At 41.0% G+C, this 27557-nt stretch overlaps 1 protein-coding gene across 1 annotated transcript in view; it reads left to right on the top strand.

Moving 5' to 3' along the window:
• The window catches only part of AIFM1 (apoptosis inducing factor mitochondria associated 1), a 32888-nt gene that overhangs the window by 2652 nt on the left and 2679 nt on the right, over positions 1-27557 (top strand). The window contains exons 2-13 of the mRNA XM_041741651.1: positions 4554-4696; positions 10637-10736; positions 12001-12125; positions 12252-12382; positions 13795-13885; positions 18657-18741; positions 19413-19489; positions 20401-20509; positions 21783-21890; positions 22237-22325; positions 23544-23684; positions 25915-26057. Of these exons, the coding sequence (XP_041597585.1) occupies positions 4554-4696; positions 10637-10736; positions 12001-12125; positions 12252-12382; positions 13795-13885; positions 18657-18741; positions 19413-19489; positions 20401-20509; positions 21783-21890; positions 22237-22325; positions 23544-23684; positions 25915-26057 (1342 nt within the window). The remainder of the gene's footprint in view (positions 1-4553; positions 4697-10636; positions 10737-12000; positions 12126-12251; positions 12383-13794; positions 13886-18656; positions 18742-19412; positions 19490-20400; positions 20510-21782; positions 21891-22236; positions 22326-23543; positions 23685-25914; positions 26058-27557) is intronic.

The following is a 27557-nucleotide window of genomic DNA, read 5'->3' as shown; positions in this document are numbered from 1 at the left end:
AAATCTTTAAAAAAAAACATGATTGTTATTATTTGTTTATTTATTTTATTTGGATGCTCTACCTCTTTCCAGAACCGATTGAAGGCAATTAATTGTGACTATTTTATGTCTGCATTTGGCACTGAGGAGCAGATAGGTTAGGTAATAGATATCTTCTGTTCTGTAGTATCTTATTTGGTTACCAAACATTGTGCTGCCCATGTGATCAAAGTGATCACCGACCCCTGACCTGAGGGTCAAATGTTTGAACATTTTTCTCTATTCGGAATCCTTCTCACCTCTTTAAAAAGGAAGCTGGACTCCTTGTGGGCAAGGATCCAGACTTCTTGAGAACTGCCAAATGATACTTTTTTCCCCCAAAGCCTAGAAGCCTAGAAGTTGAGCCTTTCCCCACTTTTTCGGCTGAGGCAAAGCTTTCCAGGAGAAAAATCTGTGGAAAGTCAGCCTTTTCTGCATCCAACTAATAAGTTATGTTTTCTAACATTTTAAGGGCGTTGCTGCATAGTGTGACTTTTTTTCTAGATCATGTTTCCCAAAGCTGTCTGATCTTGTGAAACAAGTGGAGGGCTGGCCCCAAACCTACTGAATGAGAATGACCTAGAGACAGCCCTGGGAATTTATATTTTAACAGGTCCTTGATGTAATTCTTATGATCAGGCAATTTGGGAAATACTGTTTTAAGGCTTAAACAAACTGAGCAACCTTGAGTCTCATGGTTTGTATTAAGTCCATTTTCTGATACTCAGAATAGTGACCGCCATTGTCCCATCCTATACCATATACCTGAGGCCAGAGATTATGTCCTATTTATTTTTGTGTCCTCAGCGCTTTGAATAGTCTCTAGCATGTGATAGATTCTCAGTGGCCGAACCCTAGTAACGTGAAGGACTTTGCAGAACAGAGTGAGATGTCTTTTTTTGTCATCTAAATCATTTTTCCTCCGGTGCCTTTCTTTAGTGTGGTTCACACTACTGTCTAGTTATTACTACTATGATTCATCTAAAATAACAGCAGGGGTTGATGCTAAAGAAAAATGAGGGAGCTGATGAAGGGAAATAGTTGTTGCATTCTTTACAAAGAGGTACCTAGTTACAGTGGACAGATCGTGTAGGCTTGTCCTGTCTTGTGTTTTATCCATGTTAGAAAAATCAGTTTGACATTCAGAAAACAAGACTCAAGAGTATGTGGACTTCTTAACAATTTGAGAACCCTAGGAGCTTCGGTTTTTTGGATGTGTTTCTGGAAAAGGCTTTCTGGGAGTATGGAAAAACAAGAGATTATTAAATCTACAGAAATGAACTTGCTGATTTAGGTACTATTCTAATGCTAGTCTATAGTATTTGAGGTTACTAATTTATTATTAAGCAACCTGAAATATATGAGATCTGGCTAAACCTCTTTGCAAAGAATTCATCAATTGTTCAGTACTTATTGTAGAATTGGAAGGAGTTTCTTTCCTTCCTGCATTAATTGGTTCAACAAATATTTATTGAGCAAACACCTACTGTGTGTTAGGCACTAAATACAATTGTAACAACAATTCAAGAATCAAATCCTTGAACAATATAGTGAATATAGACAATATTGTATTCTAATCATACTTGCTAAGATTCTAGACCTTAATTATTACAGCCACTAAAAAGAAGTAATTATATGATAGAGGTGCTGATTATTGCTACAATGGCAATCATAATACAGATGCATCAAATAAAAAAAATTGAATCCCGAATGTGAAGAAGAAAGTGTTACCGCTTTCTGTGGTCTGATTGTAGAAAATCTCAAGGAAAATCTGAAACACACTGGTGCCATAAGTCAAGGAGTAAGTTGGCTTCCCACCTTAGCAAGACAAGTGAAAAGACATGTTTGGCCACGATGTAAAATTTTGAAGATATGAGGGAAAGGTGTGGGAGTAATTTTATGGGTAAAAGGAAACTAGGGGCGGTGGGGGGAGGGAGGGAAAAGGAAATATAAACATCCATACAATACTTACCACACTCTTGCAAAATTAAAGTCATTTGGGAGGTATGTAAAAATTTGGTTTGTTAATAATAATAGTATATTACATTTCTTTTCAGGAAATATTTTAAATGTTATCCAATTTACTTTTTAAAAATTAATTTACTTTTAAGTGTCTTTTTTGGCAAATCAAGGCAAAAACTGCTGAACTTTCCCAAATCTACATTCTTTGTTTTATCAGTTTGTGAAAAGCCAGCAAAAACAGAGTGAACACATTAGTATCACATTAAAACAAAGTTGTTACATCTGGATGTGGGATATTCTAGAGGGATAATAAATGGAAATTGTTTTAAACAACTTATTTTCAGTAAATAAACTTGAGGTGGAGGTGGGGGACACAACTAGATTTGTTTAACTAAACCTCGTGGAATTTTTTTCTACCCAGTTTCATTTACTAAGCTCTGGGAGTTGTCAGTTTCTACTTCTGGTGCTTAATCATTTTATGGGTTTCTGAAAATCAAAAGCTTGCCCATATGAGATACGCTTCTCTACCCTTGCACGCTTTTATTTTCATGATTTGTTATTTTCAAATATAAACCATTTTTTTCATATGATGAAGGATTCTAAAGCAGGTAAGAAACAAAAACGGTAAAGAAAAATGCATTTCCACTTCTAAGGGTGTAGGTTTATAGTCTCTTATGTATAATTCAAGAATCAATAAGACTAAAAATCAGGTTTTTAGGACTCATTTGCCAGTGAAACCTGACCCAAACTGGAGTGAAAGGCTGCTTATAATCTTCTGTTCATCCCACTCTGAAATTTTTCATGGAAACATTAATGTGTGTGACTGTGAGTTGCTGCCCTTTTCTGTGCTGGGCGTTATTTACTGTATGATATATATGCTGTATACTTAAACAGTTCTGAGTTCTGGAATACACATGTTCCTAAGGATTTCAGGTAAGAGACTGCAGACCTGATTTGGACCTTTTTTTACTCTTCCGTGCCCTGAAATTGTAGAAGCAAGGAGGGAAGCTCCATATTTCTTATATGAGATGCTACAACCAGTGCCCATTCTGTTGTCTTTTAAAGCCTGGTCAGACCAGGAATCTGCATCTAGACCGCTGGTTCTAGAAGTGCAGACCAGCAGCATAAGCATCACCTAGGAACCTGTTAAAAATGCAAATTCTTGAGCCCCCATTCTAGATCTCCTGACTCAGAAACTCTGGGAGTGGGTCTGGTCATCTGTGTTTTAACAAACCTTGCAGAGGATTCTGATGCATGCTCCAGGTTTAGAACCACTGCCCTGGATCCACATTGGCAATCTGCAGCCCATAGGCCCAACCCACATGCTTTTGTATGCATGCACCTTGAACTAAGATTGGTTTTTACATTTTCTTAAATGGCTGAAAAAAAAACTAAAAATAACTGTTTTGTGACACATGAAAATTATTTAAAATTCACACCTTAGTGCTCATAAAGTTTTATTAGAAAATGGTCAAGCCCATTCATACGTGCCCACATATACATTGTCTGTGGCTGCTTTTGTGCAACAGCAGCAGAGACTGTATGGCCTGCAAAGCTGAAAATCTTTACTGTCTGGTCCTTTACAGAAAAAAATTGCAACCCCCTGCTCAAGGTCAGTAGTCAACATGAGGACTATCATAAGCAGAGAAGGTACTGAGACCTTCCTTTTTTTTCCATGTATGAGAGTTGTTATAATTATCAGATAATTACATGGACGTACAGAGTTTTACATCAACATAATTTTTGCATTATTTTGGAGGACTAAGAGCCAAGTAGTTGATATTTTAAATTTCATCATTCTAAAAAATATTTTAAAAATATTTTATAACCTGAAGTTCTTTAGTTCTTCGGAAAAGATATACCCACTTAAAAAATACTTTTATTTCTTATTTTGTGCATTAACATTTCTGTCTTCCAGGACACATCACCTTTCACAAAAAAACTGAACTGTGTCCTGGTTAGGTTGTGTTGCAGGGCTTTATTATTTTGTGCAAGGTTTGAGCCAGCCATTTAAATTACCCCTTAAGTGGTGGTTATAATGCCCTAGGCAGCCTACAGTTAACTTTTTGTACCTATTCAGTCATCTCTCTGCGTTTACTTCATTTATAGTGAGAATGTGAAGAGAGAAGGGTTTTTTTATGAACTGCCCATTTTTTTTCTTTCTTTTTTTTATAAATTTATTTTTTATTGGTGTTCAATTTGCCAACATATAGAATAACACCCAGTGCTCATCCCATCAAGTGCCCCCTCAGTGCCAAGTGAAATAAGTCAATCAGAGAAGGTCCCATTTGTTTTTCATTATCTTTTCTGGAAGCTATGAATTTCTTCCCTGGCAGCATTAAATTATACTCTTATTTAAAAACCCCAACAATTTAAGTGTGTAGATTCTAATACCTGTAGTATTTGTACAGTTTTGATGATTTTTTTTCTTGGTCATTTAACAGTGAGCATCATGCAGCCCATTGGGCAGTTAAGCCTTTACTTGTACAATGCACTGACCTCTCGTCATAAACATGTATTAACTATTTTATTTTTGTATGTGTGTGTGTGTCTTAATAAATTGTGTTCCTTAGGCAACTTGTTCCAGCGATGGCATGTTCCTCTAGAACTCCAGATGGCAAGACAAATGGCTAGCTCTGGTGCATCAGGGGGCAAAATCGATAATTCTGTGTTAGTCCTTATTGTGGGCTTATCAACAATAGGAGCTGGTGCATATGTAAGTAGAAAAGCAGCTTGTGTGAAGAAGCTGCCAAACAGCTCCCATTAGTAGACTCAGTACTACTCTGCTTTAACACTTTTGCAACTAATTCCCCTTTCTCTTGGAAAAATTTCCAAAGAGCCTTCTTTAAAGTGCCTACTGTCTAATAATCCTGGGAGAGCCAATTTGGGAATGACGGAACTTTAATCTCGTGTTGATTAGCTTTGCTCTTTTCACTTGTCTTTTTACTCATTACTTGAAAGCTACTGTGTTCTCTTAGATTGGACTAATACACAATATTGTACCCATTCTCTTGGATATGACACACTAACCTGTGAATAGGTCAGAATGCATTGCAGCTCCTTAGCACAATATTTGATTTTGACCCATTTGTCAAATACTTCTTCCTCAGCTTGGGATAGACATTAAAAAACAACAACAGCTTTCAATCCAAAATATTAAATGTTCCTAAAAGGAGAACTATCCCTGAATCTCACCCAAAGACTAAATTATGGAAGTTAGTTGGCCTAAGATCTGCAATTTTAGAATGGAATTTGTGTGAGGTGAGAAATACAGTTTTAAAATGCTATGTAATATTAACACAGTTATATCTCCTTAAATGAACTCTGATTGGCTTAGTTGGCCACAGAGGAATTATTCTGTGGGTGTTTTTTTTTAACTTGGCAATGTTTACTGTGACTAAGCAGATCATCTAAAATTGGATCACGTAAGGTTGAGTGAACCAACTTAGATAACACCTTGTAATACCCTTGATTGAAGGAAGCTGTTTGTTTCACTCCCCAAGAGTGACTGGTTGGATGCCATTACAATGTTTTTTCCACATTGGTAAGATGGTGAAATTATCTTTGTTCCTTGGTCACTAGATTATAAAAACAGGGAGATGAAAATGACTTAAAGTTACCTAGATTGTCATTCCCTGACCTGACTCCCAAATGCACAAAGAGACAGTTTTTGCCACTTGTGAATCAACCCAGAGTCAGAAGTAGGGGAGCTCTGGCCGATAACAGACTCTGAGGAAGTACACATCCTCTTCCAGTCCTGGAGCAGCACTTTTTTCTTTTTTAAGCACAGGGTAACCAAAAATGCTTCCCTGCCTTTGTGTGGAATGTTTCTTCATTAATGCTTAGTGCTTTTTCTATTTCCTTTTGTTTCTTTCTTGGCCTTATCTTTACCTACAGTTGTGCAGTGTGATCATCTAGGATCCCCTTCTAGATCACTAGCGTCTACAGGTGCTTCTGTGAAAGATGGCAGCAGCCTAGTATACTTCTTAATTGTAGGAGCAACAGTCACTGGGGCAGGAGTTTATTATGTAAGATGCTTACACTAAAATATATTTTGGGGTGGGGGGGTGAGACCATGGCACTAATGAAAACTTGATCCATTAGAATATAATGAAATATCACAGCATGTGCTTTCTAGGTATTTATTAAAGGGACATTGTCAGTCACTAGGGAGCCCTCAGACCTCATCTTTCAAACTGTTGAAGTCCTACCAGATATATCTAAAGCCATACATTTAATGATTATTTTAAATCCTCATCATTAACCCTTCCTTTGAAACTTTTACCAAGTTCATAACCCTTTTTTAAGATGCTAAATTATATTGTGCTTTAGTGCTGCATACCTAACAAGATAGTCTCAAAGAGTAAATATTGAATAAGCAAGTAAAAGTAGCTTGAATGCCATCCATTTTGGATCATTCTAGGTAAAACTTAATTTTTGTGTTTTGTCAGAAATAACCCCACTTTTATTGTGAAAAGGCATTTTATTGAATGCTTCTGAGGAGGTCCAAAAAGCCACAGAATTACAGTACTCTCCCCATCCACCCCCAGCCTCTATTTCAAAGTAAATTCATTTGGCAGTGTCCCTTTTGTAATCTCTAATTTGGTCAAACTAGTGGCTGAAGTGGTATAAGCTAACACGTTCATGTCGACTGCTTTTGTAAATGCCTCTCATTCACAATTTAGATACTACCCTCTGATTCTTTACCTTTCCATTTCCTAGCTCTTGACTTTTGCCATCAGTTCCACCCCATTCATTCAAAAATAGGTGTAAAGTGTTTGCATCTGATATGTTTGCAACAGCTGAAACCTATTAAACCTCTGGTTTATGTTGCTGTACCAGAGTTGGATGGCCTTCACAGAGCTGGCCAGGCAAATTTCTTGATGCCAGGCCACAAGTCAGAGCCACGAGTCACTGTTGCTTTCTTCCGCCTTGGAAATACCTCCACAGCACAAGTTCCTCTCAAGCCATTCACTTAAATGCCTCATTGCCCTCTGTGTTTATCCAACACTGGTAATAGTAAAGCTACTAGATTATAGTGGTTTCAGGTTAAATGATAAGCTTTTGTCTACCTACCACTGTTATTGAACCATTCTATAAAGTTTTATATTAGGTTTTACATCATTTAAAATGTGATCTGAGGTCACTTAGGTTTTTATCCTCCAAAATTGCTCTTAGTCTCACAAGAACTGGTAACTTAAAAATCGGAGTTCAGATTTGATGAGATGTAGCCATAAGTTATGTATTGTTTGTCTGTCTGCCCTGACTGCCATAACAAAAGAACACAGAATGGGTGGCTTAAACAAGAGAGATTTATTTTCTTATGGTCTGGATGCCAGAAGTCCAAGATCAGGGTGTCAGCATGCTCAGGTTCTGGTAAGAGCTCTGTTCCTGGCTTGACCACCTTCTTCTGTGTCCTCACATAGGGGAGGGAGGGAGAGAGAGGGAGAGGGAGAATGAAATAGCTCTGGAGTCTCTTATTCTTCTTATAAGAGCACCAGCCCTATTGGATCAAGGCCCCACCCCTATTTAACCTTTATCACCTCCCAGATATCTCATCTCCAAATACCACCACATTGAGAGTTAGGGCTTCGAACACACGAATTGGAGGAAGACACAGACATTCAATCCACAGTGCTATTCCTTCATAACTTCTCTCTCACATGAGGAAGTGTTCCTAATTTGAGTACAAACACTACTTTAGGGACTCCTGACTTGGGATCTCCTTATCACCCACTCTACCCTCCAAAACCAAGGGAGTGGAACTAAGAACAAGGGACATTTTTCTGAAATGTTTATTTGAGGTCTGTACTTTAAACCAGTTATTTTTTACATTTTTTTTGCCACAGTTCACAGAAAATTACATTTTATCTGGCAACCCATTATCTAACTACAAATACATTAGACTCAAACAAAATTCAAAATAATACTTAGTAGGTGTGATATATGATATACTCTGATAGTTTTATTCTCTCCTATTTGTTTTTTAATGCTGATTATAACCTTACTAAATTGATTTTATAGCCCACCAATGGGTTGCAACCTCAGTTTGAAAAGCACTGATCTGAATAGCACTTCTTTGGCTTAGTTCGCAAATAGGAACTCCTGATTGGCATGGATGTGGGCATTCCTCCTCCTCTTTCTAGTGACTTTCTCTAGGACCGAAGGCAGATCTTCTGACCTCAGTTCTGTTATTTGTCAGCAGACCTACATGGCCTTTAAACTTTTTAATGAGATTTAGAGTTGGGGCCCTTTGTCCAACTTGTTCAACTGGTTGTTCAACTGGTAAAATCATATTGCCTCACAAAATGACCTTTTTCCTTTCAAATTTCTTCATGGAAGATAAACACCACCATATCAATCTGTTTAGAAAAGTTGTGTCCAGTGATATTTTTCACAGATTTGTAGTTTTTCTTAATCTGACATGTATTCATGTCACCAACTGGAAATCTGTGCAAATTGGGAATACAGCAACACTTGGGGGGAAAGTAAGTTTTTATTTAGTATGTCTATAAACAGTTTCATATCAGAATATTGAAAAGCTAGATGCATAAATATATATGTATAGAAATATATGACAAACCTCATTTTTGTCCTTTCTCCACTAAACCTCAAGGTATTTCTTGGTCTGCTTTACCCTTCACGTGTGAAGGCATTAGGAGGTGTAAGAGAGCCTAGGCTATTTTTGGATATCTCTGTCTGAACATGACCCCAGTTTATTTCTCTGTTCACTCATGTTGACCAGCTTAAGCCATCTGTTTAGGTCAAATTTCCTTTCTTAAAAGAAAATTTTTTAGGTATGGGTAAATACTGGGTTCGTGTGTAGTATCTGATGGCAAGGTAAAAAGCTTTCTTCCTGAAATTGATATCAGTTGAATTCAGTTTATTAATTTTATGAATTTAGTGGTGAATTCAAGGAATAGCCATTCACTTTTAATGTACAGTACTTAATTTTCTTTTTTTAAGATTTTATTTATTTATTTGACAGAAAGAGAGAGCATAAGCAAGGGGAGCAGCAGAGGAAGAGGGAGAAGCAGGCTCTCCGCTGAGCAGGGAGCTGACATGGGGCTTGATCCCAGGACCCCAGGATCATGACCTGAGCTGAAGGCAGACACTTAACCGACTGAGCCACCCAGGCACCTCAGTGCTTAATTTTCTAATCCATTCATATTATATGTTAGATATTTCCAGGCTGATAAATGTTAAGTGCAGGTCTCAGGGTCCAGGTTCCTCATTAGAGCCCACTGCCTAATGGGCTGCTCTGTAAAGGGCTCATAGAAATATTCTTCAAACAGGTTTTATGTCCTTACTTTCTCCTTTGATTAATTAATGATCTGGGATTTCAGTTGACATCAGTGCCTTAATTTTCTGTCTTGTTAAGCCTTTGGGGTACAAAAGAGCAAAAGTGTTGTAACTAAAACAAGTCATTCTTGCCCATATTTTTTAAATCTCCAAAAAACTCCAATGCTGTATGTTTGAAAAAAAACAAAATTATGGGCAGCCTGGGTGGCTCAGTGGTTTAGTGTCGCCTTCGGCCCAGAGCGTGATCCTGGAGACCCAGGATGGAGTCCCACATCGGGTTCCCTGCATGGAGCCTGCTTCTCTCTCTGCCTGTGTCTCTGCCTTCTCTCTTTCTTTCTTTTCTTTCTTTCTTTCTTTCTTTCTTTCTTTCTTTCTTTCTTTCTTTCTTTCTTTCTCTCTTTCTCTCTTTCTCTCTTTCTCTCTTTCTCTCTCTCTCTCTCTCTCATAAATAAATAAATAAGTAAGTAAGTAAGTAAATAAAGTCTTTTAAAAAAAGACTAGTCTTAATGCTAAGGGACCTGTCTTCAAGTTGAACAGCTAGAGAAGATAGTAGATTTGAAATAGGTGATTAAGGAAGTTGTCTGACACTTGGTAAATATCAGTAAGTGTCAGAAGAAGGATAGACCATTAAGGGAAAGATGAGTTATTCTATGAGACTAGGATATAGGCAATCATGTTTCAGGACAGCAGTGGAGTACCCAGCAAAACTTTGGACATCTACCAGGAAAACATAATGTCCCGGTTTCCTATCCAGAACTGTATAGCTTGGTTTCACAGCATGATTTCCAGCATGGTCCAAACCTCCTTTTTATAAAATTTAACCCTGGGGCACCTGGGTGGCTCAGTCAGTTAAGCGACTATCTTCAGTTCAGGTCACAATCTTGGGATCCTGGGATCAAGCCCCACATCAGGCTCCTCACTCAGCAAGGACTCTGCTTCTCCCTCTCCCTTTGCACCTCCCCCTGCTCGTTTTTTTTCTCTCTCTCTTTCTCTCTTTTGAATAAATAGATAAAACTTTAAAATCCAATGAAGTTTAGTCCTTTATTCTTCTAGTATAAAATGATTTTCTTTTTTTCTTTAGCTGTAGCTTCAGACTTAAATATAAGGAAAATTCTTTACATGTAGCTTAAGGAAATTTGAAACTGGAACCTTTTTATCTGCATACCTTTATTCTTTCTAGACCAAGTGTGTATATACCTATTATTTTTTTCTTGAGAAAATAATTTTGCCTTAGTGATTTTAACATAGAAAAACTTCATTAGACAAAAGCTTCTCATTTAATTGAAAGATAATGATATTACTTATGATATGAGCTAGCTCTATGATGAAATTTTCTCCATGTTTGGATCTGCAGGCCTACAAGACTATAAAAGATGATCAAAAAAGATACGATGAAAGGATGTCAGGGTTAGGGCTAACACCAGAAGAGAAACAGAAAAGGGCCACATCACCTGGTGAGTATTATTTGAGACTCAGTATTTGAGGGGCAAGTTAAAAATAGTTTGGGTGCTATGCTTTGCAGATGTCTTACACAATGATTCTATGAGATTGTAAACTCTAGAAACTATGGAATTACCCCACGCCTGGGAGCAATTTATTAAGGTATTTGACTGGAATTTGGGTTTGAGAATAGTCATTAATGATGATTATGATTGGTTGTTTTTCTATATTAGACTCTTAAAATGCAAACTTTAAATTCAAAAGGCAAGCTTGGTGAAGAAAATTGTTGGGAAAGACATGAAGGCCTTTTTTCAATGAAGAAATTATTTTGGTCTGTTTTGTTCTGCTTCAGAGTCCTTGGAGTTTCAAGTTGTTAAAAATATATTTGTTTTCCTAAAGCAAATAGCCCTAACCATCCTCTTCCATCCCCATGACTGGCTTAATTTTTCAGAGAGAGGAGTGTTTTAATCCTTTAATAAGCCCCACAACTCTAGGTAGGCAATTTACATTGCTTTCTTCAAGTAACTCCTTTTTCTTGAACATCGTATAATCATCCGCAGTTAACCTGCTGGGTTTTCCCCCCTTACTGCTAACAAAATGTGAAACTGAGCTTAATATTTTCCTGTTGGTCATTAGGAAGTTAATGGGAAGAGCAGAAGCTTTCTGATACATACTTCCTGACACATTTTAGAAGTAGATAGATATTTAAGCTAGGTTCTAATTGTGAAGACTTAATGAATGAATGACATTGGCCAAATCATTCACCTCTTTGGGGGATATTTTTTACTTATGAAATGAAAAAGATATGTGCTTTTCTTGTCCCATCAGGCTCCTGTGAATTTGCCAAGATTAATATAGGTACAGTGTTTTATTAGCTTTGTGTAAAGGATTGAAATAAGTGAAAGGTGATTTTTTTTTAAGATTTTATTTATTCATGAGAGACACAGAGAGAGAGGCAGAGACATAGGCAGAGGGAGAAGTAGGCTCCTTGCAAGGAGCTCAATGTGGGACTCGATCCTGGACCCTGGTATCACCTCTTGAGCTGAAAGCAGACGCTCAACCCCTGAGCCAGCCAGGCGTCCCGAAAGGTGATTTTTTTTTAATAGAGGTACCTGGGTGGCTCAGTCAGAGGAGCCTCCAACTCTTGATCTTGGGGTCATGAGTTCAAGCCCCATGTTGGGTGAAGAGATTACTAAAAAAGTAAATAAACTTTAAATAGTGGTAAGGAGTCATCTGAGATTTTAAGAAAATTCACCCTGTCTGATCTGTTCCTAACAGCTCCGGAAGGAGAACCAGTTCCTCAAGTCAGGGTACCAAGTCATGTTCCATTCCTGCTCATCGGTGGAGGCACTGCTGCTTTTGCTGCAGCCAGATCCATCCGGGCTCGGGATCCTGGGGCCAGGGTAAGGCACACACTATTTTGCTTGGCACGGAGGGTATAGTCTGCGAGCACTTGGCCAGTGTAAAACCTTTGACATCTGCCTCTTAAGTGACTTGGCCATGATAAGTATCATTATTTTACACTGAAGGTACTGATTGTGTCTGAAGATCCTGAGCTGCCATACATGCGACCTCCTCTTTCAAAAGAGCTGTGGTTTTCAGATGATCCAAATGTCACAAAGACGCTGCGATTCAGACAGTGGAATGGAAAAGAGAGAAGGTGTGTTCACTTATATAAAATGGGCCTGACTAGCAACTTCATCTAAGCACAGGGGATCAGTCAGGATTTTACAGACTGTGTACAGTGCATAGGAGAGATGCCTTGGCTGCACACTGGAGTCTGCTGGGGTATACACTTGGTACAACTTAGAGGCAGCAGGCTCCCGTGGCAGGAGTCCTGGATTCTGTTACCAGATCTGCCAACAAGTAAAGCTGTAATGTTGGCCTCTGAAGTACGAATGCTCCTATTTCCAGGACCTCTGCTGTGAAGATCAACTTGGCCTGTGTTGTCATTTCCACTTGCCGAGGTGTCTCCCATGAAAGCAAAAGAAAAGACACTGTTCTCTGGCATTTTCTTTGATACCCTAGCAGGCATTCAGAATTGCAGGAATAGAGTGGGAACACTGTAAGGAAGAAACTCTTTATTAAAACATTTGCACAAAAGACTTGGAAATACAGGTCCAGAAGCCTTTTCCTTCTAAAGGACTCCATGGATCTCTTGATTTCAGTACCATGTTTTGGGGTCCGTTTTTTCTCACTAGTGATACTTTTGATACTGGACTAAGTTGTACAACTCTGCCTATCCCCCTCACCCCCATTATCATGTTCTATTGCCAAGCAGGATGCATACTGTCAGTTATGTTAGCCATCCCTTAAATAATACTTAATAGGTAATGTCTACTATTTAAGGTAAAATCCTCTCGGGAGCTAGACCTACCTAGCTTAGCTGTCCATTGACCAGCACCATTCTGGACACACATTTGGGTGGAGGTGTGAATGCCAGCTCTTTGGGTGGTCTTCTTGTTCTAATTTTGGGTTTTTTGTTGTTTTTTGTTTTGTTTTGTTTTTGAAGATTTATTTAAGGGAGAGAGAGAATCTCAAACAGAATCCCCACTGAGCACAGAGCCTGATGCAGGGCTTGATCTCATTATTCTGAGATCATGACCTGAGCCAAAACCAAGAGGCAGACATTCAACTGACTGAGCCACACCAGGGGCCCTTTCTTCTTCTAGTTTTGAAATGAACCTAAATCCAGAGCAGAGTTTCTCAACCTTGGCAGTATTGGCATTTAGGGCTGGATAATTCTTTGTTGTGAGGGCTGCTCTGTGCATTGTAAGATGTTTCATAGCATCCTTGGCTTCTGCCCACTAGATAGCAGAAGCCTCTCTCCCCTCTGCTGTTATAGCCAGAAATGTTTCCAGACCTTGCCAAATTGCCCCCAGCTGAGAACCACTGGTCTGAAATACCTCTGTGTAAATAAGTCATGACCAAGATGAAGCAGCCTTGGAAACTTTACTCTGGAAAATGTTCCTAAAAGTTTTTCATGATTGCAACAGTTTTACTAAAGCCGTGGGGGAACTGCTATAACATTTTCCAAGTGCTTATAGCATTTTATCCCTCTTCTCTGCACAGCATATATTTCCAGCCACCATCTTTCTACGTCGCTGCTCAGGACCTGCCTCACATTGAGAATGGTGGTGTGGCTGTCCTCACCGGGAAGAAGGTGAGCTAGTAGGCTGCTTCCCTTGTCAAGTGCCATGTGGGCAGCAAGTATGGTGACTTGTATTCCCACTTTCGTTTATGTCTGTCCTGCCATTGTAGTTCATCGAAGAAGAATGGAGTCATTTTAGGTTTATTTTTTTAAAGATTCTTATTTATTTATTCATGAAAGACACAGAGGAGAGAGAGAGGCAGAGACACAGGCAGAGGAAGAAGCAGGCTCCATGCAGGGAGCCCGACGTGGGACTTGATCCCAGGTCTCCAAGATCAGGCCCTGGGCTGATGGCAGACGCTAAACCGCTGAGCCACCCAGGGATTCCCCATTTTAGGTTTAATATTGCCAATCTTCACTGCTTAGTGTTTCTTCCTGGGGGAAGTTCAAATCTTAAAGCCTAGAATCACATGTCAACTTTCTGAGAGAAGTCAAACCATGGAAGACAGTGTGGCCCTGAAGCTGTACCCTCTCCAGATTTGCTCCTCTGCCCTTCTTTCTTCTTTCTACTTTCCACACTAACATTTCTTTGAGATTATTGATGACAAGAGACTATATTATTCAAGATAGTAAAAGAAGTATTAGGTCAGCATGGGAAATATCATTAGACTTTACAAAAACTAGTGCCTGAGTAATGGGGGCAGTTATTGGAGGGAATTTGTGGGGTCCAGGGAGGGTATTTTGTTGTGTTATGTTTCACTTTTCTTAATGGGAGGTACTAGAAAGTGTTTGTAAACTAATGGCAATGTTCCAGTAGAGAGGGAAGGGTTATCAGAAGGAGCAAAGTCCAGAGTAGATGGGATCCAGAGCACAAGGGGAGGGATTGATCTTTGCTAGGGATAAGCCCACTTCTATAAGGAGACTTAAGCAGAGGAGGTGGATATAGGTTTATGGATAAGCTGGTAATGAGGCGTTAGGTATTAAGTATCCTCTGTGTGTAAATAACACACAGGCCCTACCCTCTAAGGCCAAACAGTATTTTTTTTAATTTAATTTTATTTATTTGAGAGAGAGAGAGAGAGCACATGAGAGGGAGTGGGAAAAGGCAGAGGGAGAGGGAGAAGCAAACTCCCGACTGAGCAGAGAGCCTGATTTGGGGCTTGATCCCAGGATCATGACCCAAGCTGAAGGCAGACGCTTAACCAACTGAACCACCTAGGTGCCTGGCCTGACAGTATTTTTTTTCAAGATCTTATTTATTTATTCATGAGAAACACAGGGAGAAGCAGAGACATAGACAGAGGGAGAAACAGTCTCCTCATAGGGAGCCCAATGTGGGACTTGATCCCCAGATCCAGGATCACACCCTGAGCCGAAGGCAGACTCCCAACCGCTGAGCTACCAAGGTGTCTCCCGGCTTAACAGTATTTACGGAAAAACATGAACAGACAATCATAACACATAGATGTGGGGTAAGAAAGACAGGCATAATGTGTTGTGGGAATCATTGGGAAACATGGCCAGTATTGTGATTTCAGGAAAGGCTTCCTGGAGGAAGAGGTCTGAGAGAATGGGAAATTTTATGTAATGAAGAATTGACCAGATTACTGATAAGTGAAGAGAGTTCAAGTAAAAGACAGCATAAGCAAAGGTACAAGGGTATGAAAAAGCACCTTTCGTACAGGGCGACAAGAAGCTAGCTACTGACAGAGCAGAAAGTGTAAGCCAAAGAACAGCAAGAGATGAAACCAAGAAGGTACACAGGGGCCTGACCATGGAGAACTCTGTCATGGAAGAGAACTTGAGCTTTATCCTGTGGGCACCAAGGGGCTATTGGGTTTTAGATAAGGTTATAAAGCAGATTGACTTTTAAGTATTCCCTCTGTTGCCTCTGAGGAGGATGGATTTCAGGGGGACAAGACTAGAGGGAGACCATTTTGAAGACTATTGCAATAATCCAGGTGAGAGACGATGGGAATCCGAATTAGGGCAGTAGTGGCAAGGATGATTAAGAAGCAGTCGTAGCAGTAGTAAGTACAATTTTAAAATGCTTTATGAGCATTCTCATTTTCTCATAATAATCTTGTCAGGTACTATTATTGTTGCCATTTTACATAGAGAAAAATTGAGATTAAAAAGAGGTCAACTGGGTGGCTCAGTCAGTTAAGTGTCTGACTCTTGATCTCAGCCCAGGTCGTGATCTCAGTCAGGGTTTGAGTTCAGGCCCTACCTACATTGGGCTCCACGCTGGGCATGAAGCCTACCAAAAAAAAAAAAGTCAACTAACTTGCCCAATATCATACAGCTAATACGTGGTAGAGGCAGAATTTGAGCCCAGATCTGTCTGACTCCAGAATTCTGACTCCAGAGCCCAAGCTCATGATAACACCATGGGATAACTTCCTGATAGAGAAAGGACAGAGTGGGAGACAGTGGAGACATACTTAGAAGGCAGCCTTGATGGGCTGTGGTGATAGATTGAAGGTAGAATATGAGGGAGAGGGAGGGGGCAAACTTGCCTTTCTGATTTCCAGCTTGTGTAGTAGATGGTGATGTAGCCCCAGCTGAGAGAGACATTACAAGAAGACCTAGTTTAAGGGGGAAAGAAAATTTAGTTTTGGAGCGTTATATATGAAATGGAATATTTCTGTGGAGATGGCCTGTGGGCAGTTGGTTATGTGATAATGACTCTCAGACAAGGGGTCTGGGCTCAGAGATTTGGGAATCATCTACGTATATTTAAGAGTTGAAACCATGAGAGTGGATGAGGGCTCCTGTGGAGAACTTTGCAGTCAGAGGGGAGTGGGGCAAGGATGGAACCCGGGGGAACCCAACTTTTAGAGGCAGGCTGAAGAAGAGACCATAGAGGAAACTAGGAAAGAAGTTAAAGGAGGAAAGCCCAGGACAGGGGCTGAGCAAGGTTGGAAAGAGTCCCTCCTTGCAGCAAAGAGGTCTGGCAGGAAAAGAACTGTAAAATGAGCCATAAAGACTTAGTGGCTCAGATGTCATCATGAAGTCAGAAAAGAGGCTAAAGTACCCCCTCAAAAAGTTTAAATGAGGAAAGGAAGACAGCAGTTGGTAGGAGCTTGAGGAGGACAGAGTCAGAGGTGTGACCCTGAGGATGAGAAAGAGGTAAGTGTGTTAATGAGCCGCAGAGAAGGGGGCAATGAGTGGTAACTACCAGGAGATGGTTCTAGGTGAGAAGGGAGGGGGATGGGTGTCAGGCACAGAAACAGCACAGAAAGGACACCTCATCCCAGAAGCTGGAAGGAAGGAAGGAAGTTTTTCTTCAGGGCTTGGGAGGTGGGAAGCCATGGAAGATCATATTTAATGACTTCACTTGTTCTTATAATAAAGTAGGATACCAGGTGGTTGGTTGTCTGAGAGTGAGCAGCGTGATGGTTGAGTTAGTAAGGTTGGGTTGCTTACCCAAGGACAAACCAAAGGTGGCTATAGAAGCTACTCACCCGTCTAATCATTTCATGTCATTTATGTCACCCATCCTATCATTTATGTCATTCAGTGTATGTCATTGCCTTCAGAAAGCTCAACTGAGGGCACCTATCCCATGTTTCTAAAACTACCTGTACTACCCTTACCAGAGCATTTCTCACTCTTGATTATAGTGTTTGTTAAATTGTCTGCCTTGGCTACCATACTCTGGAGACAGGGAATGTATGTTTTTTTCACCATTGTGTCCCCAACACTTACCTCAGTTCCTGACATAGTAGGTGCTTAATAAGTATGTCTTGAATGAATGGCCTCGCAGCTAGTAGGAAGGGTAGTAGAGACTGAATCTCTAGTCTCTCTGACTCCAGATCTCAGTCTTTTCACCGTAAGAAAGAGTAGGGTGCAAGGAAATTAGAGGTGGTGGCAGAAGAACAGTTCAAGTGATTTAGCATGGACCCAGATTACTTGGAATGGAACAGCCCACTGGGTAAGCAGAGAAAATCAAAAGCAAGTACAGGTGACAGCGGGACTGAAAAAAAGCTGGAAGAATGGAAAATTGTGACCCCAAAATGGGCTATTCAAGGTAGAAGTACAGCTTGAAGAGATGGGATTCTGGGTGTGGCTCAGAGGAAAAGCATGAGCCAGGTTCCAATGTCTTCAGTGAATGAGGAGTGACCGGGAGGTGGCTGGATAACAGTGATTAGTAGGATGCAGGTTGGTGCTTCTCAGAGGGGCATGAGGGTGCAAGAATTTGGAGGCAGCAGCCAGTACCCACACCCCTGGGTGTGATGGGAGACAAGTGTGCGTGAATGAGCAGCCTCTACATGTGAGCCATCCTTGGTGGGAGTGCTGAGTTTGAGGGAAGGGTAAGAGTTAAACTGAACATTTGTAAAAATGTTGAGGATGTGGGAACATTATTAACAAAGGTTTCTAAATAAGCCAAGTGAAAGTCTGTCTCTGTTTGCCATTTCTACAGATTGGGAAGGGACTTTGGGGACTGTAGGGATTTGTTTTCATGTTGGCTGCTTAAGAAACTGTGACTACTTGGGACACCTGGGTGGTTAAGTGGTTGAGCATCTGCCTTTGGCTCAGGCCATGGTTCCAGGATCAAGTCCTACATCAAGTTCCCTGCAGGGAGCCTGCTTCTTAAGGATCACCTTAGGTCAAGAACAAATTCTTCTCGCTGGGCTGATGGCTGAAAGGTACAAGGGTTCCTTTTGGAGGTAATAGAAATGATCTCTAATTATAGTGGTGGTGGCTGCAAAACCATGTGAATATACCAAAAACCACTGAATTGCTTTAACATGGTAACTTTAATGTTATGTAAATTATGTCTCCATATAAAAAGAGTTTTAAGCTAACTCATCTCTCCATCTTTCTGTGAATGACCCAGGTAGTGCATCTCGATGTGAGAGGCAACATGGTGAAACTTAATGATGGCTCTCAGATAACCTATGAAAAGTGCTTGATTGCAACGGGTGAGTGTCTCTGGAGACGAATTCCTTTCCTGGTAGGACTCATTCGAGTTTTAATGTAGCAGGCGTTACTTAATCTTAAGAAAACCAAAACCCAATCTTTCTGAAATGGGTGTCTTCTTTTGTTGCAAAGCCCAGCTAACTACAGGGATCTGATCAGCAATCCTTCTGGACTATCCTTGCTCTTCCTTCGGGTAAGGGCACAGATGGGTACGGAAGAGGATGGCCTTTTTTTCCCCTCTTGCCATTTAGCCCTCACCCTCTCCTCTCCTCTCTGCCCTGTGCCCTGAAAGTGATACAGCCTCATGGCTTCATTGCCGGGATTCCAACCAGAAATCAAGAAAGGGGACTGAAGCAGTCGCTTAAACCAACATAGCATGCTTTCTGGTGACACCCCTAGAAGGGGTTGGGGAAGCAAAAACTGAGGCCTTGTGGCCATCTCTGGGGAAGACGGGCCCTTTGTAGAGAGACTTCGAAACCGCTTCTCAAAAGAAATTGACAGAAGCCTGCTGGGAGGACAGGGAAAAGGAAACAAAGTCTCTCTGCCCTGTGGATGCTTAGGAGACACCAGCAAGGACCATGCTTGCCACTGTGTTACCTTTGTGTGTGTGGGGGGGGATCGTTTGAACTAGCTTCCTGCTTGTTGGGCTAAAGGGTTTTCCTCCTATTTCCAGGAGGCACTCCAAGAAGTCTGTCTGCCATTGATAGGGCTGGAGCAGAGGTGAAGAGTAGAACAACACTTTTCAGAAAGGTAATTGCTTTAGTGCCTTCAATGTGTTGGTTTTTGAAGAGGTGGCATAATCTTGTGATCCCCAAGTGATCACCTAGGAATTGGGAGATGGGAATTCTATTTATGGCTCTTCTATAGACTTGTTATCTGGTCTTGAGCAAGTCACTGCCTCTCCCTGCACCTCAAATATCTCACTCAAGAGTTTTCAGCTCCTGGGTGAAAAATACATTTAGTGTTTTTATTGCTTGCTGTAGATCCTCCCAATTGCCCCTCCATAGTGGGTTTTTTCCTGATGTATTTGAGTCATTGAAACTCCTTATAGCCTCTTGGCATTTTACATTGCAAATGCTACTGTGGAGACTTTGAGGAGAAAACTCAAGTACCTAAGTGAAAAAGGAAGTGGCGGCTTTGCTTCTTAACACTGTGCTTTACTCATGACACCTGCTGAAATTTTCCAGCCACTCTTACAGGCATTTGAAAAGATTGGTTTCATCTTTTAAATTTTTGATAGAATAAGGTTTTATCAGCCTTTGCATCATTGACATTTGGGGCCAGATAACTGTTCGTTGTGAGGAGCTGCCCTGTGCATGTAGGATATTGAGCAGCATCCCTAGCCTCCACCTGCTAGCTACAAGGAGCACTTCCTCACCCCCAGTTGTGACAACCAAAAATGTCTCCAGAAATTGCCAAATGTCCCATGAGGAAGAGGGGGCGAGACTGCCCCCAGTTGAGAATCAACTGATGCCAGAAGGAATATTACAATGGAGAGAGATATTTACATCAATAACAGAGGCTATATAATTGTGTTGGCTTCATACAAGGAGATAATTTTATGGGCAAATTACATGTCAAATATTTAGCAGAAAATATTTCTTGATATTATCCTATGCCCCTTTGGGAAATCAGTGGACTAAACTGGTGTGATCCTGCAGATTGGAGACTTTAGAACCTTAGAGAAGATTTCCCGGGAAGTCAAATCAATTACGATAATCGGTGGGGGCTTCCTTGGTAGCGAACTCGCCTGCGCTCTTGGCAGAAAGGGTGAGTACTGGGCAATGACCTCGATTTTTCTTTCTCTGGTCCTTTTTAAAAAGATTTTATTTATTTTAGAGAGATTGTGCACGCAGGGAGTAGGGGCAGATAAAGAGGGAGAAACGGACTCCCCTGCTGAGCAGGACGCCCAATGCAGGGCTCGATCCCAGGATCCTGGGACCAAGACTTGAGCTGAAGGCAGATGCTTAACTGACTGAGCCACCTCTTCTCTTGTCTTATATCCCATACTTTGTGGGGCTCTTACAAATTCCAGGGGTGCATTTGCCAGGATCTGTAGAAAGAGTTTGATTAAGATTTATGTGGTAAAGGGCACCTGGCTGCCTCAGTCAGTAGGGCATGTGACTCTTGATCTTGGGGGTGTGAGTTCAGGCCCCACGGTGGGGACAGAGTTTACTTTAAAAAAAAAAAAAAAAGACTTATATGGTGAAAAACTAAGCATGGAGCTTAGTTCTCATGAGGAATCCCTTAGTGACCAAAAAGCTGTCATGACCAACTGAGCAGAAATGCTTTGTTTCCCTTCCTCTAGACTCTAAGCCAGGACTCCTCAGAAATAAAATATTAAGGGAATGCCTGGCTGGCTCTATCGATTGAGCATGTGACTCTTGACCTCAGGGTGATGAGTTCGAGGCCCACAATGGGTACAGAGATGACTTAAAAATAAAATCTTCAGGGGCACCTGGGTGGCTCAGTCCATTAAGCATCTGATAGATAAATCTCTTTTAAAAAATCTTTAAAAAAAAAAGAAAATATAAAGGAAAGTGAGTTATTAAGATGGTAAGGGGAGGGCAACGTAGACTACAGAATTGTATGTATATCTGAACTCCTCTTCCCTATAAAAGACTTTCTTCAGATACATGATGGTTCCCAGTTCGGCAGATCTATGTGTTCCAGTTTGAATGTTTCATGGCAACCCTTTTCCTTAATGTTAGTTTTCAGCTGTGTGAAATCAGGGTGTCTTCTCAGGAGGGTGCTTCCTGTTCAGAGATCACAAAGCACATGTGTGAGCCTGAGCTGACACCTGGGTATAATGCACTCAGTTCATGGTGTGTAGTCAAATCCAGGGACGACAGATCTGGCACCTGTTGTGTTTGCCCTGTTGGTGTCCTCGTGCCCCAGTGCCCCACAAACAGGAGGTCTGGCCTGGGTCACAGCATTGTCCTGTGTGTAGTGAATGGCTACCTGCTGCTCCTTCACTTCTCCTCCTGTCTTCCCAGGATTGGCTTTTGCCTCCTGTTGTACCTACTCTATTTCTTCTTCCCAGCTCGAGCTTTGGGTACAGAAGTGATTCAACTCTTTCCTGAGAAAGGAAATATGGGAAAGATCCTCCCTGAATACCTCAGCAACTGGACCACAGAAAAAGTCAGACGAGGTAGAGAGACTTCTTTCCATATGCTGCCACTCTTTCCTTTCAGTTAGGCCTAATGCAAAGTTGGCTTCTGTGGGAACTCCCTTGACATATGCCATATCACCTGGCAGATGAAATATTTCCACCATTCTCTACTCAGCCAAGTTCATGTAGGTGTTCTGCATCTGATACACCAAATTCCCAGAAGTACTGGAAATGAGCTGTGGGTGTGAGTTCTTGCAGTTCTCTGAGGCTGCCTGCGTACTGATGATTACTGGTTTTATGATGGGGTGCCTTTAGTCAGCTTCCCTACTTGTCATGAAGGGGAGGTGCTCACAGGCTCAGCCCCAGGTCTTGTTTGCCTTCACAGAGGGGGTTAAAGTGCTTCCCAATGCTATTGTGCAATCAGTTGGAGTCAGCGGTGGCAGGTTACTCATCAAGTTGAAAGATGGCCGGAAGGTAAGGAGGGGAAGATGGGCTGCCAGACTTTCCAGGTCTGCCCTCCCCTTTCTCATTCTTACTCCTTCATTTGATAACAGTAGACAGTTTTCATGGCAGCCACCATTAGCCTGTCATAATTTTCTGAATGAACTGTTCCCTCCATTAAAATAAGAATGTTGCACTGCTGGGGATTTACCCCAAAGATACAGATGCAATGAAACGCCGGGACACCTGCACCCCGATGTTTCTAGCAGCAATGTCCACAATAGCCAAACTGTGGAAGGAGCCTCAGTGTCCATCGAAAGATGAATGGATAAAGAAGATGTGGTTTATGTATACAATGGAATATTACTCAGCTATTAGAAACGACAAATACCCACCATTTGCTTCGACGTGGATGGAACTGGAGGGTATTATGCTGAGTGAAATAAGTCAATCGGAGAAGGACAAACATTATATGGTCTCATCCATTTGGGGAATATAAAAAGTAGTGAAAGGGAATAAAGGGGAAAGGAGAAAAAATGAGTGGGAAATATCAGAAAGGGAGACAGAACAGGAAAGACTCCTAACTCTGGGAAATGAACTAGTGGTGGAAGGGGAGGTGGGTGGGGGGGTGGGGGTGACTGGGTGACGGGCACTGAGGTGGGCACTTGACGGGATGAGCACTGGGTGTTATTCTATATGTTGGCAAATTGAACACCAATAAAAAATAAATTTATAAAAAAATAAAAATAAAAATGATGGGAGCCAGAGTAGACACCTGTGAACTACTTTCGCCTTCCTGTCTATATCACAGATTTTTGAGATCTTACAAGGGTGGCAGATTTCTGTTCTTTTTTTTTTTTTTTTTTAATTTTTTATTTATTTATGATAGTCACAGAGAGAGAGAGAGGCAGAGACACAGGCGGAGGGAGAAGCAGGCTCCATGCACCAGGAGCCCGATGTGGGATTCGATCCCGGGTCTCCAGGATCGCGCCCTGGGCCAAAGGCAGGCGCCAAACCGCTGCGCCACCCAGGGATCCCCCAGATTTCTGTTCTGATGATGTGGGGTATGTTTGTGTTCAGAGGATATTTGTAAAGTAGAACATTAAATCTGTTTACCAGGGTTATGTAAGTTAATCAGTGATTTGTTTTTAAAGGTCCAATTCTTAGTAAAATAATATACAGTTGCTATGTCCATAGACATACGTGAAAACTGTGGTAATTAGCTGAATTACTTCTTTTTTTTCCGCTCAGGTAGAAACTGACCACATAGTGGCAGCTGTGGGCCTGGAGCCCAATGTTGAGTTGGCCAAGACTGGTGGACTAGAGATAGACTCTGATTTTGGTGGCTTCCGAGTAAATGCAGAGCTCCAAGCACGTTCCAACATCTGGGTGGTAAGTGTGCTATAGCACGAGCAGGGATGGTTCCTTGTCCCCAGGCCATGAGCACATCTGCCCGGCAGTGTGTGAAAGCTCATCAGCACCTTGCCCAAATAGAGTCAGAATGTTTGGAGGCCAAGGGTAAAGAACAGAAATCCAACTACTTGATTTACAAGATCAGGTATGGCCTCATGCCACAAGCTAGTGGAAAAGGAAATGAACAATGTGTGTGCCTACAGAAATAGAGTTCTTCCCGTTTTACGGTTGGCAGCCACCATCGGCATTCCCCTGATGGACATGTGCCCAGCTTTCAGATTGATCTGCTCTTCCCTTTGCCCGAAAGTGAGCCCAGGGAATGGAGGATGAGGCAGTTTTAGAACAGTTTCTAGAAGGGAAAATTACTCTGTTTTCATTATATTTGAGCACTATTTTTAGCTGTTTTAAAAAATCCGTTATGACACAAACAAGACTATAGTATGTAGGAACCATGAGGTAATTTCCCCATTGTTAGATCATTACAAGTGTATTGTGTTTGATTATGGACTCTGCAACTAAGGACATAGAAACTTTGAAGGGTGTTTTTCCCTTAAAGCTTTTTTTTTTTTTAAAGATAAAGTGTACTAGATTTTAAAATATATATATTTATTTATTTTAGAGAAAGAGTGTGTGTGAGCAGGGGGAGGGGCAGAGAGAAAGAATCCCAAGGAGATTCCCCACTACTGAGTGCAGAGTCCGACTAGGGGCTCCATCCCAGGACCCTGAGATCATGACCTGAGCTGAAATCACGAGTTAGACACTTAACCAACTGAGCCACCCAGACACCCCTAAAGTGTACTGAATTTTTTTAAAACTTATTATAAAAGCAAATGCACGGGCACCTGAGTGGCTCAGTTGGTTGGGAGTCCAACTCTTGATTTCTTTGTGCTCAGCAGGGAGTCTGCTTGGGATTCTCTCTCCCTCTGCCCCTCTCCTCACCTCTCTAAAATAAACCATAAAAAAGCAATATGCACTCGACGTGGAAAACACAGACAAGAATGGAAAAGGAGGGAAATCACCTATAGCAACCACCAATATGTTGGTGTATTTCCTTCCCTTCGTTGTCTTGTGCATAGGGTTTTTTCCCTGTTGTAGTTGGTCATAGTAAATGTGCTATATATAAACATTTGTATCCTCCTCGTTCTTACTTACCATTCTCATGTATTTTCCATGTTGCTTCAGATTCTGTGGTCTGATAATAATAGTCCACCACATAGATTTCATAGTTTGCTTCACCATTGCTCACACGTTGGATTTTTAGGTTGCTTTGGGGGAGTCTGAATAACCACAAAGGTTTAGAGCACTCACGTGCCACATCTTCAGTGAAGTTGGCCTTGTTCACCTTCAAGCCAAGGTTCTCTCTCTGTCTCTCTCTCTCTCCCTCTCTCTCTCTCTGCTTGAAACCCTGATCTCACTTCATCTGTATCTGTCCCATGACACACTGCTGGTTTGCATTGCACTATAGTGAGGAATGACACTGCATCTTCCTCCACTAGATTATATACTCTTTGTGGGGGGTCAGGTTTGTCTCAGCCACCCAGACAGTATGTACTTTGTACAGAAATAAGTTCTCCATATATTTGGTGAATGAATGAATAGATACTGAATTGACTAAAAGAAAATCGTATCTTGGGAAAGATTTCTAGGTCTCACACCTAAAAAATGGTTTCCATGCACAGGAAAAAATATTCTGCAAATCATGGTTGTTAAATATTTGGTCTCTGCTAAGGGCAGAATGAGAGCAGAAATAGGTGTGAGCTGCAGCATAAAAGATTTAGCTTCACTTTGTGGAATCATAGAATTTTTTTTGTTTTGGGGGGGTAGCATAGAATAGTTGTTTTTTTTTTTTATGGAATCTCAACTTTTTTTTTTTTTTTTTTTTTTTTATTTATGATAGTCACAGAGAGAGAGAGAGAGGCAGAGACACAGGCAGAGGGAGAAGCAGGCTCCATGCACCGGGAGCCTGATGTGGGATTCGATCCCGGGTCTCCAGGATCGCGCCCTGGGCCAAAGGCAGGCGCCAAACCGCTGCGCCACCCAGGGATCCCCTCAACTTTTTTTTTTAATAGCGTAGGTGCGAATCTGGCCTATAAATGGAAAACACTAATTTGTTAACAATACAAGGTTTTTTTTGAGCCCTCAAAATATATATTCTGTCATTAGTTTCCTTTTTTTATCATGTGCTCATGTAATGTATTTGTTTCCAAAGGCAGGAGATGCTGCATGCTTCTACGATATAAAGTTGGGTAGGAGGCGGGTAGAGCATCATGATCATGCTGTCGTGAGTGGAAGATTGGCTGGAGAAAATATGACTGGAGCTGCTAAGCCATATTGGCATCAGTCAATGTTCTGGTAATAGTTTTGTACCTTGCAGATTCAGCTGCTTAGAACATAGAATTAATGGAACTCCGTTAGTTTCCTTTCCATGTGGGCCAATTAGCTTCATGCAGAAGAGGGAGAGATTCCATTTTTCCATGCATTTTCCACCCAAGCAGCCTTCCGGTAAAAGGCCTCACCTGGCATAAATTAGACTGTAGATGGCATCAACACTTCTGATAAAATAGCTCAGAATTTGAGCTACAGTAGGTGATACAAACATGTACTCTTAGCTATAAATGGCAGCATATTTTTATTTGTTCTTTAGTGCTAACCCTAATGAGCACAACATACTGACAAAAAAGACAGCCCAGGGGTGCCTGGCTATCTCAATCAGTGGAACCATGAGACTCTTGATCTCAGTGTCATGAGTTTGAGCCCCATGTTAGGTGTAGAGATTACTTTAAGAAAAAAAAGGCAGCCTACTCATATGTCCTTAAGATCAGCAGTTCAAAGTCAGGCACATATAGGCACTTCTCTGGATAGCAAAAAGTTACCAGTGGATGTTCCTGAGTACTGGGATTGGCCTTATTCGACACACTCTCATCTTGTTACTTTGAAAGATGGGATACATAAAAAACTTCAAGGTTTCAGAAGCCTCTAAGCAGTTTCAGTTGAGGAAATTCTCAGCTGGTGAGAATACATTTTAGGACAATCACACACAGTTTTGTGAGTGGGCAGCAGAAACATAACAGATGGATTCCAGGGTCAACACATATAAGAATACAGTTAGGAAAAAAAATAGTCCATAGCTATAGAGTTAGCAGTTAGGTCACAGGAGCAGAATCCAAGAAGTTATTGTAGACCATTCCCTGAAGACACCAGTCCAATGAGCTTCTGTGGTCAAGAAATGACAACACTGTAATAAAAAGAGCATAAGGAATTTAGTCGATATTCTAATAGTGTTGTAAGGGGACAAATGGTAGCTATGCTTGTGTGAACACAGCATAATACATAAACTCATCAAATCACTAAGTTGTACATTTGAAATTACTGTAACATGGTGTGTTAATTATACTCAAATTTTAATCACTTAATTAAATGAGGACAAAAGGTAGAGTACCAGAAACAAAACCACGAGTAGTGGCCTCACATGATTACAAAACCATGGTGTCTGTGTCACAAGTACTCTTGAAGTTGCTGGCATATTAAGAACAGTGTGATGATGATAGGAAAAGTTTCCAAGAACAGTTGAAACAACCAAGTAGATAGAGGCATTCTAATCTTGAAAAATGAAGGCTCAGAGGAAATACTGCCCATTAACGAAACTTTAAAATATCTCAGATTGTGAATTCCATAAGTATGGAACACTCGTTAAAGCTTCAAAAACGCAGTTTTAGGATGACATAAAGGAAGGTAGGAAATAGTAAAGTTGAAGGACCCATCACTCTCCAAGTATGGTATGGGGTAAAAGTGTGGCTACATTTAAGCAAGTGTAGATCGTTGTATGGATATGTATGTATAATAGAAAAATAG

This window comes from Vulpes lagopus, chromosome X (genome assembly GCF_018345385.1).
Source record: "Vulpes lagopus strain Blue_001 chromosome X, ASM1834538v1, whole genome shotgun sequence".
Classification (NCBI taxonomy): Eukaryota; Metazoa; Chordata; class Mammalia; order Carnivora; family Canidae; genus Vulpes; species Vulpes lagopus.
Note: the sequence above shows the minus strand (reverse complement) of the source record. Positions and strands in the feature narration are given on the sequence as shown.